General features: G+C 42.3%; 1 protein-coding gene across 2 annotated transcripts in view; it reads left to right on the top strand.

The window, feature by feature from the left end:
• ARHGAP42 (Rho GTPase activating protein 42) overlaps window positions 1-17031 on the top strand; it is a 979121-nt gene that overhangs the window by 838660 nt on the left and 123430 nt on the right. For both annotated transcript variants that reach the window (XM_069639111.1, XM_069639110.1), the window contains exons 13-14: window positions 1917-1979; window positions 2314-2388. In XM_069639111.1, coding sequence (XP_069495212.1) covers window positions 1917-1979; window positions 2314-2388 — 138 coding nt within the window. The remainder of the gene's footprint in view (window positions 1-1916; window positions 1980-2313; window positions 2389-17031) is intronic.

Below are 17031 nucleotides of genomic sequence, written 5' to 3'. Positions count from 1 at the left end.
CTTCTGAGAAACAGTCTTCCCTGATATGTTTAAAACCAAACTGAAAGTCTACCTCCTTTCCTCTGAGTTACCCTCTTACCCTACCTGTCATCTGCCTTCTAGCTAACATTTTCCCACACCTCTACCCTTCCAATGTTCCTCACTTTCTACTGCCTCCACTCTAGCACTTCATCCATCATGATCACATCCCTAACACAGCTGGCTGTACCTCCTACCTTCACTTAAAACGTCTAACTTTGCTTGTTCTTCAGTGAATTCAAGTCAGAATCTCACTTGAACTCACTGAATTGTAAGAAGCTCACTGCTTCCCATCAAATCGGATTTCTTATCTATTGTATGCTCTTTTGTTATAAATACATGAATAAATATAAGCTCTATTATGCTACTCCAGGCTGGTATCTTAAGGGACCATTACAACATTGATTGGACCTAGATTAATTCCCACTGAGATTCTCAGTGGAACGAAATGTATCTAGCACAGCAGGACCAGGCAGACAGCACGGGCAATAAAATCAGCTGTTTACAGTTCCAGGCATCAGGTCAACACTGATGCAGATGTTGAATTAAGAATGTCAGGTGCAGGTGAAACAAAGGTACTGACATGTGCAAGCTGCCATGTTTCCCTTGACCAAGAGCCACTGGCAGGCTGAGCCACTGCAGAGGCAGAAACACAGATACGTTCAAAGCTTGTATTGACACTGATTCCAAGCTACAAACACACACCCCAGGGCTGTACAGACAATAGCTAAACTCTATTTAAGTCCTTTGCAGATAGCTAAACTCTATTTAAGTCATTTGTAAGCCAAGTCCTGTTCAAGTGTACATTTGTGAACTTCAAAGTCCACCATGGAGTACACTGAACACCTTTTTGAGTATTGAGCGCTGCCTGAGAATTGGAACCTACGCTAGCCAGTCATACTGCTACGCATTTATCTATTCTGCTGATGTCCATCGAGGGAGCCAAAGCTTTGGTGAATAGTTATGATGTGCTGGGCAGACTCAAGAAGAAACTAATAGTGGCAGAAACTGGTAGTGGCTATGCAGGATGGCAAATTGGTGAAACATCTGAGGACTTTGATTAAACTATCTAAAAGGACAAGGAGCCTAAATTGTGTCATTGTTTTGTGCTTTGAATGACACTGAAGGTTTACACTTAACGTTATCAAGATTACTAGCCAGAGGTTCTCATAGACAGTTGTACTTTACCCACTAATGGGCTGGATCCTGAGGTGTAGTACACACTGTTCCTAGGGGAGGGGCAGGTGTGATCCCACATACCCACAGATTTGGGTATGTGGCATTAGTGACTCTCGAACTGATGAATAATATCACATAGGTTCTCATAGACAGTTGTACTTTACCCACTAATGGGCTGGATCCTGAGGTGTAGTACACACTGTTCCTAGGGGAGGGGCAGGTGTGATCCCACATACCCACAGATTTGGGTATGTGGCATTAGTGACTCTCGAACTGATGAATAATATCACACTGTTGTGCCATCAGCCCACTTATGAGTCCAAGAAGCAAACAAGGGATCAAAAGAGTGGTAAAGAAACTATAGCGATCGGTATAGATCATCCCCAAATTCAATGATTCTTCTATCACTGGTATTTTGGACTGCTGACTTTCCAATACATGTGCTACTGTAGGCTTCCTCTTGTTCCTCATGATTGTGGAATGATTGTGCTAACTCTGAAGCTGCAGGGGGGGGTGGCACATGGTTCAGTCTTGGGTGATGGGGTGGTGCTAAAATAATTAATGCTAATCCAAACAGGCAGTGAATTATGCTTTTAAAGATTAAGCTGCATTCTAGGGACACGTATGGTAGTCCTCGTTGAAGTGATTACATCTAAACACTGAATCAGGAATCTGTGCCCCAACCAGCAGGTGACATGTGCCTTTTCATTAATTTGCAGTGTTTTTAAATGAAGCAGGATTTAACTTTGTGAGGAAATGCATTCATTCTGTGGAGACGAGAGGTATGTAGCCAATGTTTTTGCATTCATTGTTTTGATAAAAAGTGGTATTTTGTAGAGATTGCATCCTAATTATTTCATTAATAAGTGAGAGTGTTGCAAGCGGCCCTTACCACCATGCATGCTCTTATGTGGAGAACCTATTTCTGTTTTGGGTAATTTGTTGTGCCCACTATCTTGGGATACTCTGCAACTGCATGCCCAGACCGAAACATTAATTTCTTTGTACTTCCTTTGAAAAAATGGCACAATATTGCACTGCTAAATAAACATAAATTCAACAGATGTATTTTTCCATAACATCGCAATTGCATTTTTGTTATCTTTTTCTATTTAGGAATTACTATTTTGGGTCTTTACAGAATAGGCGGCGTGAACTCCAAAGTGCAAAAACTCATGACCACTACGTTTTGTAAGTTTGCCCATCCCTTATTTCAACCTGTAATGAATCCACTATTTTATATTTGTTATATGTAGCCATATCTGATAATGAATGTCTGCTTTACAGCATCTGAAGCTTTAGTTCCCTAGGTTGTAATAAATGTGCCAATAAATAAAAAAACAAAATTAGTCTCAAAATGTCACAGTATGGATTTAAATGTACTCCTACTGAATGCTTTCATGATTTCGTGTGTGTGTGTATGTGTATTGTAGCGAATCTTTGGATGTCATGCTTCTGACCTAGGGGGGGAGACATTTCCCATTGGGACAGGGCGGTGCGTCCACAGTACAATAGTCCCCCTGGGTGTGGTGCACAAGGGGAGGGTCACATGGGAGAGGAAGCCCATTATGGGATTAAGGACGACCATCCCCTAAGAATATGGGGTACCTCTTGATTTGCCTAACTCTCCTTCCCTGCGCCCAACTCAAGCTAATATCCGTTATTCTCAAAGCAGCCAATCCAGTATGCTAGACCTGACTAAAGTGCCAGGGAACATAATGGTCTTTCCTTATAGTTCCAATGCAAGTACTGTGAAGAAGATGATGACCAGGAGTATGAAGATCACTGCAGTGAACCGGATTGAACAGTCTAGTCTTTCACTGCATTTGATTGGTCAAAGGGAATACAAAATAACAGAAGGAAAGCATCCTACGAGGAGGGAACCTAGGAGACGCCAACACGATGAGCATGCAAGCGCACCAGGAGACGAACAGGAGCACAAAGATAGTCCAGGGAGCAGGAGCAAACCTCTGGACATCCCAAAGTCCAGGGGGCTGCTGGAGAGAGGAACAGCAGCCCAAGATGGAATCAGTGACTGGCGGAGCAACAGCCAACAAGAAGAGATCTTCAACACAGCTGGGGATGGAAAGCACAGCCCAAAAGAGGAGGAGTGACCGGCGCAGTCACCACCGACCAGAGAGTGCACCTGAACGCTACCGGAGCCTCGCAGCTGAGCACTGCCACTTTGAAGAAGCAAACCACACAAACGGGTACATGGCTAGACCAAGAAGTGCTAGAGGTCCGGGAGGAATCGGGGAACTGCAGAGTGAAAGATAAGAGGCGCTAGGTCCCTGGGAATAACAGAGAGAGAGAGAGAAAGAAAGAAGTATTTGCTTGGCAGGAGAGTAAACCCAGCAGGCCAGAAACATTATTATGAATCTGGGACACGCATCCATATGAGATCCCAAGGAAAAGATGGTCTGGGTCAGTCCAGAAGGGCATGTATGCTTGGCAGGAGACTAAACCAAGCTGTTGTGAAACTGGATTGCAGGTCTGGGACTGGGACTAGTACCCATATGAGAGACAAATAATAAGAGCATCTGGGACCCTGAAAGCAGAAGAGATAAACAAGAAGAAACCATATACTTGGCAGGAGAGTACACCAAGCTGGTATAATTCATCATTGCAAGTCTGGGACTCGCACCCATATTAAGGTCTAAAAGTAAAGCGAAGAACATTCAAGACAGTACAGGATCTGGGACCCAAGAAGAGAAAGTTTAACAGTGACAATCTGTTATAATTTCCTGGGATATGTTTGGCAGGAGAGTGATCCATACATAAGCCCTCCGTGAACAAAGAAGGGCGGTTCACGGGAAAGCTGGAAACGTTTGTTCTGCATGTAAATTAAAGGAAGCAACATAAGTGGGAGATGAGCTCCTAGCCTGCCAAATAGGATAAGATTAAATCCAAGGGAAAGGAGCTAATCCATAATGATTTAAATATTACATTGTGGCAAAGGAACATTTGTTTTGTTTGACAACCTGAGACCTTGAGAACTTTCTGTTGACAAGAACTGTCTTCATCACTTTAATTCTGAATATAGCCTCCTTGCACAGTACATTTGAGTTACTAGTGTTAGGGTCAAAAGTAGGGCTTTTGGACACAACAGCGACTGACTATTTATTTGACATACTCACATTTTCATTAGATTTCTTTGAGGTAGGGAAACCCTTCTTAGCTTTAGGGATAGAGAAGCTGTTTTCCCAACCCTTTTACTGGTTAATAAAGGTATATAACCAAAACTATGTCACCTTTGTGTCCAAGCCTTACTTCTGTACCCTTACAGTTTATATCACTGAAAATCCTTGTTAGAGGAACTTTATGGTTAAGTTGCACTAATAAAAGCCTTTGAAATGAATTGGAAAAAAGCATTGCAAAAGGGACATTATGGTTGCAAGGTAAAATAGAAAAAAAACAAAGAAATTCACCAGTTATGGTATGCTATGCAACCATAACTAATACCACTGCCATGCATTGCTAATACTAACAGCCAGGACATCAAAGATGACATTACAAATGGCATCATTGATAACATCACATATCTGGGTCAGTCGTTTTTGTTTCATGAAAGTACGAATCTTGAGCAGAGGGAGTGACTTGATCTTTCGAAAATTGAAAACATGATACACATACTCTAAAAATGCTGTATATGTAGACCTTAACCATGTGCTATGTTCTTAAGGTACTTTCCTTAGGCTTTGACCTGAGCTCATGGTGCACATCCATGGAACAATAAGGAGGCCCCAGACAGATAATACAATTTTTATACATGGTGATGAACTCTAATCTTAGTGTCATTTTCTAGTCATACTATTTGTTTCCTCCCTACTAGAGTTTCCCTGTATGTGCCTCAGATTTGCATCCATGGACGATCTATGTAAACTTTTTATCCAAACATGTGTGCGTAGTAATGCTTTTATTGTTTGCTGTGACTCCAAGTTTAACATTAGTCAAAGTTCTGATAGGCTTGGTCTGGCCAAACATACCAGATTAAGAATACTCTACTTCTATGATCCATGCTGCAGCCATTGCCTTTGTGTATGCATTATTAAATTGCTGCTTTAACAACAAAACCTCAGTAGAACGTTTCTGTTTCAATAAGTACATTTTGTGATACATGGGTTCATGAGAAGCCTCCTGATCACCCATGATATGATGCTAGCAACACTCTAAACAGAACCCTTTGGACTTTCCATCGTGATTGTTACAGAGGAGTGGTTTCATATGTGATGTCTTTGATGATCCCATTTGTGATGTCATCTTTAATGTCCTGGGTGTTAGTCTTAGCAGTGCATGGCAGTGGCGTGAGTTATGTTGCATGTGCCTCCCTCGCAAGGTTTCCTTTTCAGATCACTTGGGTGGGGTCACAGTTGCCAATACAGACACAATTTTAGCGTTTTAAGAACACTATGTTGGTGATGTGTGTAGTATATAAGCCAGTTAACATAACAGAAACATATTTTTAGAAAAGGAACTTGTCAGGATTTTTTAAAAAATGACTTTCGGAAAAATCTATATAGTTGCATACCATTCATTACGGGTACTCTTTTCCAACCTTGTCCCAATGCACAAACCTCCCTTGCGTACATTCTCATGACTTGTATGTGTTATTCATATTGTTCATTATATGTTGCACATTATATGATAATTTATATTTTGTGCAACATCTACAATACAATCTGTATGAATGTATAAACAATTCAATAACATGTGGGTGATTATTTGCCTTTTCTACAATCTTGTCTATAATGTATTTTACTTGAGGTGTTAAGTGTGGACGCACGCCTATGCCTAATAAACATGATTGGTTGAGCATGCCTATACAGCACACTGTACCCCGCAGTCTCTGGGCCCTGGCCTGAAACTGCACAAGAAAAATGTGGTGTTTTAACTGCAAGTGGAAAGCTAAGAGGGAGGGGGCCGACCTCGGGGTGGGGCTAAACTGTCTAAATCGTAGCTTGGACTGCAGATAATGTGCCCCCAATTGATGGTAAACATGAACAAGGAACAAACATCATGATTGGGAAAGGCTTTGAAGTTGTTTAGACAGTTGACTCCTCTTACACTTGAAGGCAATATATTTTGGGTCTAGGTAATGCAGGAATTTAAACGTAATACAGATTACCTTAAAGGAAATTATGTTGTCCAATTTTAAACAATTTAGAGATCTTTCGGCATTGAACACTTGGCTAGTCAGCTTTAAGTTACAAGCCAGCCAAAGTGCAGCATTTTGTACCAATTGCAAGTAGGGAATAGAACCTTCACACAAGGAATTTGAGTAGAAATGCAAGTTAATTACCCCTTAACACTTCTGCTCTGTGCTGTTGGTTGGCGAAAGGGGGCAGATGTTGTAAAATCTTCATTTGAGCAAATCATTCCCCACCAAAGCATTATTAGGTGCTTCGGTGTAAGCCTCAAATCCAGTCAAGAGAGTGATATTGGGATGTAACAGAATGTCAGGCCTTCTGATCAGTATTATTTCGGTATTCGTGCTGTTAATCCGAAAGAAGGAATGGCTCATCTAGTCTTGAATAGAATCAGGAAATGTTATTCCACCAATTGGTGTCTATCTTTGGGCATAGTGATATACACCTGCACATGATCTGCATAGGATTGCATATTAGGATAAAGTAAATACTAAAAAGAATCTGAGGCAGTAGAGAGCCCTGTGGGAACCCCACATGTTAGCCTGGCAGCTTATGATGAGAAGGAAGATTTATGGACCTCTTAGTTTGGTTCAGCAAAAAAAGAATTTAACCATTGAGAGGTTGATTTGGATAGATGCAAGGTTTTCAACATGGTATCGAGCAACAGATGGTGATCAACAATGTTGAACACTGCCGAGAGCTCCAGCATAACCAGGAGGTTTTGGTTGCTACTGTCAACAGCTGCCAAGGCATCATTCCAGAATCTCAGCAAAGCAGTGCCCATCCCCGAATTGTGGCAGAAACCTGATTGCCTGGGGGACAGAATATGAATGAGGTCCAAGAACAGCTAGTTTGTTCCACCGCTATCTCTTCCAACATTTTGTAGAGGATGGGAATATTAGTGATAGATCTGTAGTTCCCCAGAAGTTCCCCATAGATGTGGGATCTAACCCAGGTTGCTTTAATACATGTGTAGTGATAATGGAGGCTTTCAAGCCTGAAGGAAGAAAGCCTGAACAGAGGCTAAGGTTCCCTTGCAAAGAGATCCAAATATTGTACCATTAACCAACCAGATAGGGGTTGAATGGGGCATCGTTGGGTTTCGGCCCCCAGAGTATTTATACTGATAGTACCTAGTGCAAACCTTATCTCATCTGATACTGAAAAGCAATAATGAATTATTGAACTATGTAGATTGTCGTCTGCCCTTAGATTGCAATGGATTGTCCAGGTCTTATTGACAAAGAAAGAGTTCAGGCTTTCATGAAGATCAGGTGAAGGTGGGAGGGTAGATAGAAGTGATTTAGTGTTGGTCAAAGAGTTGACGAAAGAGGTTTTTTGTCGAATTAGATGCAGTCTTTCATTAGCCCAACACATTCATTAGCCCAACACATTTTATTCTTGTTCAGAATGCGTTGGATCAGTCATGGGCAGTTGCCGCTAAATAGAATACAGAGCAATTGGAAGACCTTGTGGCGTATAGTACAAAACAATCATAGGTACAATTATAGGTACATATGTAGGGGTTTGTTAGAGGAGGGCAAAATTCCAAGTTCACATTGTGGTCTTGTGGTTTGTTTTAACCTTTTTTATTTCATCAGGGAAATTGTGTTCTACAAATATTACAATCAAAAGATAGAAAAGAAATCACATCACACAAACTGTGCATGTTATCATCTAATTTCTTGAAGAACAAGTACCATTAACATTGCATTGCCTTCAAATAATCATAAATTATGTGATTGGATATTGAGCGCTTTGAAACACTTCCATGTGTATAGGCGCTATATAAATAAACAATACAATACAATACAATGGCAACATTGTTTGTCATATGTATGTATGTGTCATATAAAGACTCCTAGATTTCATTGTTTCATTCATTACATATGGTATCCGTCCACTCGTTCCTTTTGTTTCAATTGAAACGGGCGTCCTTTTTAGTTGGTATTTACTAACAGGAACAGCAGTAGTCTAAGCAGGAGTGTCTTTGTGAAGAATGTTTTACATTGCTTGCATCCTAACAATATGCTTTGTACATTGCGATTTTCTTTTTTTTTTTTTAAAGTGACTTGTTCCATTGGTCAATAAATATTAACGTAGCAAATGGATATTGGTTCTCATTGATTTTTCATAGTTGCAGTAGATAATACTGGTCAATGTTGCTAATGTTAATAGGAGTATATCTCTCAGCTCTACTGTCCAATCCCATTAAAGGTGGTCAATATTGGTAGCAGAAACCACCACCCAAGGACAAAAATGACTCGGGGACACCCAAACAATGCGAAACATCATCCGCCTTGGAGGATTTATGTTCTCGCCATATCCTAAATCCTGAACAATGTTTCTTATTCTTAAGATCCATATTTGAACTTGCCGGATGTGACTAGGCAAATACAGGGCAAGAATTAAGAGGCATGGGTAAAATCACTGATGCGGAAGCTAAGCAGTGTGAAACTTCATCACTTAGGCTGCACCCTAAGAATGCTTTCTGCTTTTCTGCACCTGACCTTCGCCCTTCATTGCTGGCTCAGGGCTAGGGTTTTTTTCCTCTTCCCTAAAAAGCTTCTAGCTAATTAATGAATGTATTTGTATATAGGAGGAACAATGCCATTTGGACAATAGATAAAATAACAGATTTAACAGGAAGCAGTGAGCTTCTTAAAAAGGGGTGAGTTGGAGAGACATTCTGACCAGGTTGTGGAGGGGAGTGAATGGAACAGTCACTGGGGACAATACATAAGTGGACATGCATAGATGAAGGACAACGCACATTGGACATTTTTAAGTGCAGGTAGGAGGTACGGCCAGCTGTACTGGGGATGTGACCATCATGGGACAAGTGCTAGAGTGGAGGCAGAGAAAATGAGGGGCAGTGGCAGGTTAGAGGTGAGGGAAAAATGTTAGCTAGCAGGCAGATGAGAGGTAAGTTAAGGGGGTAACTCTGAGGCGATGAGGTAGGCTTTTAGTTTGTTTTTGAACAAATCCATGTGGACTGTTCCTCAGTTGTCCGGGGGAAGAGAATTTCATGCACGTGGAGCAAGAAGCGAAAGAGTGGAGGCAAGAGGAAGCACAGAGAGGGCGTGGAACCACAACGGTAGTTGAAGAGGCAGAGCAGAGATTACGAGAAGGCTTGTAGGGTTGGATAGAGGAGGATAGATGCAGTGGTGCCTTACCATGGATATATTTCTGAACCAGAAGAAGACATTTAAATCTGGGCCAGTTTTGCATCGTCAGCCATCCAGCCTGGTGACTGTATGAGGAAGTAGGTGTGAAGTGAAGGAGTTCAAAGAGAGTCCTGGTAGCAAAATTAATGATCTTGTTGAGACGACAGAAAGCATAGTTAAGGAGACCAAAGAGAATGTTGGCACAGTAGTGCAGTTTAGAGAAGACAAGCGTGGTTAAGAGATGCTTGGTGGTGTTGAAAGGAAGGAGGTGCCTGATTTTCCTAATATTTAGGAGGTTGAGGCGAGCTGCTGTTTCCATTTTGGAGATGAAAGTAGAAAAGGTTCATAAATGATCCAGAGGTTCCCAACTGAACAAGAGTAGGGGAGAGTGCCAGGTGGGAACTGGGTAGGCTGAGGAAGAGACAAGAGAAAGCTTTTGGCAGGGAAGAAGAGCACCTCTGTTTTGGTAGAGTTTAACATCTGAGAGTGTAAGCCATCCAATATGTACTGGGAGAGAGACAGTTGGAAATTGTGATATGCTAATGCAACACTTGCTTTCAATTGTAAGTAACCTTTCAAAGTAAACAGACCTGCTCTTAAATAATGCCTGCCTGTCTAAACTTTATTTTCATTTTTACGAAATCTGTCTGCTTTCAACATTACTGTGCTCGTAATTCCCCTGCTTATTCTGAGTCTTGTGGGGCTGGTTATAACTTTAGTACATTGCATTATGGAACTTTCTCTGGTGATACGGAATGATGTGAGCATACTGGTAATTCTTCTCTGGTTCATGGCGATGGGGTTATGGTATATGTTGTTTCCGAAATGTTGGTAGCCCCACTTGACAAGAGACAGCACTGATGGACTTCCTGTCTTGGGCCCTGGACTCTGACAGGCCACAACTCTGTGGCGCCTAATGCAGGTATCAACATATGATTCTTTCTTACCTGGATCTCCAGGTCAACCCACCATGCTCAGTTATCTTCCTCAAGGCTTCTTCCACTTAAACATTTCCAAGCTAATTAGGAATGATGGGCTGGAACATAGGTTTCTGGCGTTGGGTACAATGGAATATTAGATTGCCAGCTTCTTCAAAGTAAGGTCTCTACACCGAAAGGCCTTGGTAAGTGTCTACATAAACTTTAATTGAACCCTTTCCTCCACTAATTACTGGTTTAGATCCTCCAAGGTGGGGCTGTAGGATTGTATTTCCTGATGTTCAGCCAGGTTCTTACTTCCTTGTTTTGAAGAGTCTAAGAGTCTAAAGCCAGATTTTACAATCCAAATCTGTCTACCCAGGGCGCGATTCTGTAATCGCTGAACATGACCGCAGCATAAAATAGAAAAGGCGCTAGATGCCTTTCCCGTTCCATTTTTTTTTCAATTTTTTTGGGCTGCCGTCCTCCTAAAATGGACCTAGTCCCTTTTCCATTTTAATGGCGGCATCCATTTTTTTACTTTTTTTCTTTTCCTCAGGAGATGTGCTTGCGCACGCTGCACTGAGCTCATCTCCCATAAAAAAAAACTCTTGTACCCCGGTTAAATCCCAGTGTGTGAATGTCTTTCACCCCCATGTCGGGTGTGTGGACATTGCCTGTAACAGCCCCCAGCACAAGCCGAGCCCCTCGCTTTGCTTGGGCCTACCATGGCTCGGGCTGGTGGGCATTACCGCCCATGTCCGGCCCCCACATACGGGGTGAAAGCCATAATGTTGCCATGTTCCAGCCTAGATACTCGTAATAATCCTCCAATTGCTGTGTCATGGTCAGAGTTAATAGTGGGGGCACCTTCCTAAACAGATTTAATTGCTGAATGGCATTCTTGACCACTGATTTGATCTGCAGAGTAAAGGACACATGCTCATTGTCTTTTTGATAAATTATTAATAACAACTTATATAAATATGTTTTGGTTTGTTGTGATAAATAATGTTTTCATTACTGCCTAATAAGAGAAGTGTCTCAGACACGTAGTACCGGTCCTTTTACCAGTGTTTGATCTTGTGATTGCACCCATTGTGATGGAGCCACACTAGATGAGGGTTTTACCCCACTGTGTATATTTGCATTTGAATGTGGCTAAATCAGACGTTCCACAGGTAAACTTAGGTGTCCAGGTCCAGTAATTATATTGCCGCTGTGGCATCAATATAATTACGTTTTCATTCATGTCCCTTGCATACCCAGTTAAACATGTTATTTCACAAGTCTAAGCACTCTTCCACAGACTTAAATGTTTTAATAAAAAAGTGTGTCAACCCGGCGTGTCAATATAAAGGTCCAGACACACTGGATCACTTCGATCTTGTGTTGAGCTGAACACTATTGTCCTCTCATTTACTCTTGTGTTGAAGGCTAGCTTAGACAGACTCTGTGTAATGGCAATTTAACTATTTCCCATATCCTTATCCATTTCCTGCATAGCCTTTTTTTGCTGTCAAATTGTAAATGAAGCATGGGAGTGCCTGCTAAAAATTTTTTGGACACTTAAGGAAAAGGGGACACACCTTTACTACTTCTCCTGGATCTTTTGGCCGCCTTTGATCCGGTGGACCATAAAGTTTTGTGTAACCACCTTGATTCAGCAGCTCACTTCTCACAGGATGCCATAGCATGGATTCAATCCTTTCTGAGCAACAGGACCATGCGAGTCTTCTCGCCATCAGCGGCAGCAGACCCGATTCCTATTACATGTGGTGTAAGCCCCTTTTCAATAATCTGAACCTTCTTGGTGTCAGCTACACTAACTATGCAGATGATACCCAGATTCCCATACCACTTACTGGGGATTATGACAATGATTTGGCCTTGGTAAATAAAATCTATCTCGTCATCCAGGCAAGGATAGATGCCCACGGTCTATGCCTAAATCATGACAAAACTGAGCTCCTCATTCTGGGGACTGCATTCAACCTCAATAAACTTGGATACAAATACGCCTCTTTTAAAATTGATGGCAATCTTATCAAAGTTGCTAAAGAGGTATAAACTTTAGGTTTTTACCTAGACTCTACCCTCACTTTTGCTAAATAGGTGAATGCCATGGCCTCAGCCTCTGCATACACATGCAAACTGATTAGAGCTAGTAAACCCTTTCTATCTAAGGATAGCTGCACCATACTGGCCCAAGCCCTAATTTTGTCCAAGTTGGACTATTGCAACTCCCTGTACCTGGGCGCTAGCAAATACATTGTTAACAAGATCCAAATCCTCCAGAATAATGCTCTGAGAACGGCACAGGGCATTGCGAGGAAAGAGCACATTTCAGAGGCAAGGAGATAGAACAAATGGCTATCCACCAGCGACAACATTCTGCCTGCTTCGTTAACCCATAAATGCCTAAACAACGCTGCACCTTGTTACCTTGTGGAAGGGATCAATAGAAAAACCTCTAGCCGACCCACCAGCACTACCAACACAGATTGTCTAGTCGTACCTAGGTTTACATTGACAAAAGCTGGGAGGGGGGTGGGGCAGCTTCCCAGTCAAAGCTGCAGATCAAACCTTTCAGAGCTTCAGACATAACACCATTAAATGGCTTGGAGACCGACTACTAACTTGCCCTGTGATGGACCCCCCCTATTATTGCTCCACTGAAGTACCCACTAGATCCAACTGTACATAGATTCTGCAAAGTTTATTATAATTGAATTTTAACCTTGTATATTATGTAATTACACACCACTAATGCCCATTTGTATGCACATATCTGGCACACATCTGCCAAATTGTTTTCCAGCTGTAAACTGTTGTATACTTTTTATGTAACCTGTGCAACTTTAAGCTAAAAGTATTCATGTTTCTTCCTGTTCCTTTGCGCCCTGATACCACCGGGTCTGGTGCACATTACAAATAAATAAACAAACAAAACAAACAAACTTAAATAGCAAATTAACTTGCAATGCTACTTCTTTCCACAAGTTGGCACTTTAGTTATTCACTGTATACCCTGGAGCAGGGTCTGCCTTTACCCAGTATTACCAGAACCAGAACCAGGCTCAGACTGGACTATATGGCAATAAGTGCAGGACTACCATGCTAGTGTGGCCCAGTCTTTTTCTGGTCAAAGTGGGTCAGTATTTTGCCTGAAGTGGGCCACTTTGATGAGTTACTTCACTGTTCTTCTAGAAGTTGTGTCCATTGCTGCTGAACAAATATTCTTTAACATGCGCAATTTACTAAATATTCTACCAAAAACTCACCCTTGGATACTGCTCAGTATGTCATAAAAGCAAAGAACTGTCGTTTGTGACTCAGTCCCCTTTTCACTGGTGTCCGAGTCAATTGTATGCCCCAGTCTGAGATCTGTTTAGATCAATACAGCAGTTCACAGAAGCAATGCCAGTATTATTCACGTTTATTCGATTCACGTAAAAAATAGATCTAAAACAATAAGCAGTGCTTGTTTTATTATCACTACATTCCAATAAGCAGTGCTTGTTTTATTATCACTACATTCCAAATGAAAGAGAGCCGTCCCTGTTTGACACAGAGTAATAGAAACGTACTTCCTGTGGATATCGCTAGCCGGCCCCATTCGAGTAGCTTCCCATGTCAATTCACAAAGAGGTTGGACTCGGGACCACCTGAGCTGGAATGGGCGCAACAAAAGAAGAAATTGTGCCAATCGCGCACATTTATGTCTCGTGATTGACACCATTGCGCCAAGTCACCGGGAGGATAGCTCAGGGGCAACGTGCTCGCCTTGGAAGCAAGACGACACAGAGCACCACAGGTTTGATCCCCGGGTCTGCGCTTATAAACTTCTGGGTATTAAACAAGTATAAATAACCTATCATATCATATCAAAGAGAATGCCCAGTTTCCTAGCCTTTACAGCAGTTATGTATCATTGCCTAGTGACTGTGGCCACTTCAGTAGAATACAACTACTCACTCTTAACACCTCTCTTTTTTGGACAATTAATGCAAAGACAAAAATCCCTCATCCACTTGTGCTTCGATTTTCCTCGGATTCATGCTCTGATTCCTGGGACCTTCACAGCAAGAAGGTGGATTTAGCTATCATTCATGTGAATCCGTAAATGGAGGATTCAACCAGATGTGTCAATGGGCGCATATTGCCCATCCAGTAAATATCTGCAAGAATAGAGAGGGTGCCTGAGGGACCCCACATGCAAGTCTTAATATATTAGAAAGTCCTTCATGATGTGCATTCTTTAGTTTGTCAAAAAATATTCAACCTACGCAGGGCTGTCCATTTTATTTCTGCTCAGTCTCAAAGATGTTTGATGATGATGGTCTGGTGGTTCACACTGTCATAAGCAACAGGCAGGTTGGGGCGAAGGAGGTCTTTGGAGTTGGCTGTGTCCACTGCTGAGAGGAGACTATCCTGGATGTCTGTCAGTCCTGACTTGTATCTGCTGGATGGTCCAAGTCCTGTTTGGTTGTCTTGGAAGATATTGTGTAACTTAAGATTTGATTATAAAAGATTAACTACATCTAAAAAAGGGTTTGTCCAGGATCAGTGGTGTGTTCTCCAAAATGCTCTTGTGAGTGGTGATAACATTCTATTCTGGAAGCTGATTACAGATAAAGAGTTGAATGGGGACCAGTCCATCCAGTGCTGTATCACCGCTCATGACTTGCAGTATTTGAGAAACCAAAGGGTGTCTCATCTACTAGTCCTGGGGTATCTCTCTCTCAGGTGGACAGGGCACGGCCATCGCCTTTCGACCCAGACCCTGGGGGTGGATCAGTGCGGGAGGATCACCTTGTTGAGGGGACTTCGGGGAGTGTGGCTGAGGCGACCGATGGTGAGGCACGGTATTCCCCCCTTTCCCGTACACATGACCCATCCTGTTTTATAGGATTCTGGGGCGAGGAAGAGGGCGACTGAGAGTAAAGAGGTTAACCCTTGCATATCTCATTGACATGTCCCGCTAATCGGGTCAGGCAAAGTCAGGCACTTGACTCTTAAGTGCATACATCTGATACCAATTAGCTCTCCTCACACAGATAAAACAAAGAGACACCCTCTGATCAAGGTGGAACATGAGCAAGAGCAAAACTTCTGGGGCAAAGGCGAACCTACTGGAGATGAGCAGCGGCCCGAGGGACGACAGCAAAGGGTAGAGCACCCCAGGAGTTCCCTGCAGGAGGTTGTTGCCTCCAAAAGGCAGTGAAAGACACATGGAGAAGACCAAATCCCAGACAAGAAGACTGCATTGTGTTTCAAGGATGCCAGTGACCCTCCCGGGTGAACGGCAGAGTTGGGGAGGCGTGTGGCATTAACCTTGACCTGTGAATTAAAAACTGCAAAGACAAGAAAGAAATGCACACAGCCGGTGAGTTGGCAAGCGACATGAAAGACTGTAGTATGTTAAGGAAAAATTGACGTTGAAACAGTATATCGCATTATTGAAGGCTACACGTGTGTGGATGAGATGTGAAGGAAGGCAGACCTCTGATGAAATTTGAATTACCGATAGCTGTGAAACCAAAGATACTGAGTAGCGAAGAGGTCAGGCAAAATGGAAGTAGCCCACTCGAAAGTCTCTGTGAAAGGTGAAATGTTTTTGTTATGAAGCAATAAAGTGAATGAACTATAAAAAGCAAAGTAATCAAAATTAACCCCAAGAAAAATGGGGCAGTAAAAAGGTGAACGTTGTACTTTTGTGCTTATGACATCGTACTACCCAGACCAAGAGACACTAGGGAAAATAACACTGGAGTTCGAGCTGAAGGGAAAGTCGAAGTGGTCCTGCAGAGGTCTAAAGTAAAAGCCATGCACATTCGAAAGTCTTCAACATCAGGAAAACATCCAAGCCCAACTGAGGGAGACCGGAAGTGTGATAAGTTAGGGGAAGGGAACCCCCTAAAGGATGCGAATTAAGCTTTTGGAAGGGAATCCCTTCAAGTGTTGTATTTGAATTGTCCAAGCCCGACTGAGGGAGACCAGCATGAACTTTTTTGTTGAACTGTGTTTTGAAAGCTGGAAAGAGAGACTTCAACGTGGAAGGCCTGGCGGGCCTCGATCCACATTTTGAACTGCCTTTGTTTTGAGAACTTGAGTCAGAGTGTGTCATCCTGTCTACAGGCACCTGTCTAACGTGGGGAGGAGAGCTGACTCAGCCACATTTATTCTTTATATTCTAACACTAATTTTCTTTTACATAAAAATTCTCCTTTACCCAATTTTTGTACAAGAGATAGGGCAGGCATTATGTTTTGTTAGTGTAGGCCATTTTGATTTGACAGACTCAACTAGGACTGTTTTATTTATTATTTGATAGTAGAGACTACTCCCATCCTAGCTATACAGCAAAGTAGGAGTTTTTCCAAACCCCAACAATTTTATAAAGGTTTTACAAATTGTACCTTTTCTGTCAGTGTCATGCTTGTGATACCATACCTCCCTTACCGGTACCACTTCCCTAGTTTGTACAAGAGCTCTGAAGACAATGTACCACTTGCCCAAAATCGAGAGGCAGTTATAACTCCCGAATCCGAAAATCGATTTATAACAGGCCACGGAGTGGAGAGGGCATTGAGGTCCCAA

Source organism: Ambystoma mexicanum, chromosome 7q (genome assembly GCF_040938575.1).
Source record: "Ambystoma mexicanum isolate Mex_15411 chromosome 7q, UKY_AmexF1_1, whole genome shotgun sequence".
Lineage (NCBI taxonomy): Eukaryota > Metazoa > Chordata > Amphibia > Caudata > Ambystomatidae > Ambystoma > Ambystoma mexicanum.
Note: the sequence above shows the minus strand (reverse complement) of the source record. Positions and strands in the feature narration are given on the sequence as shown.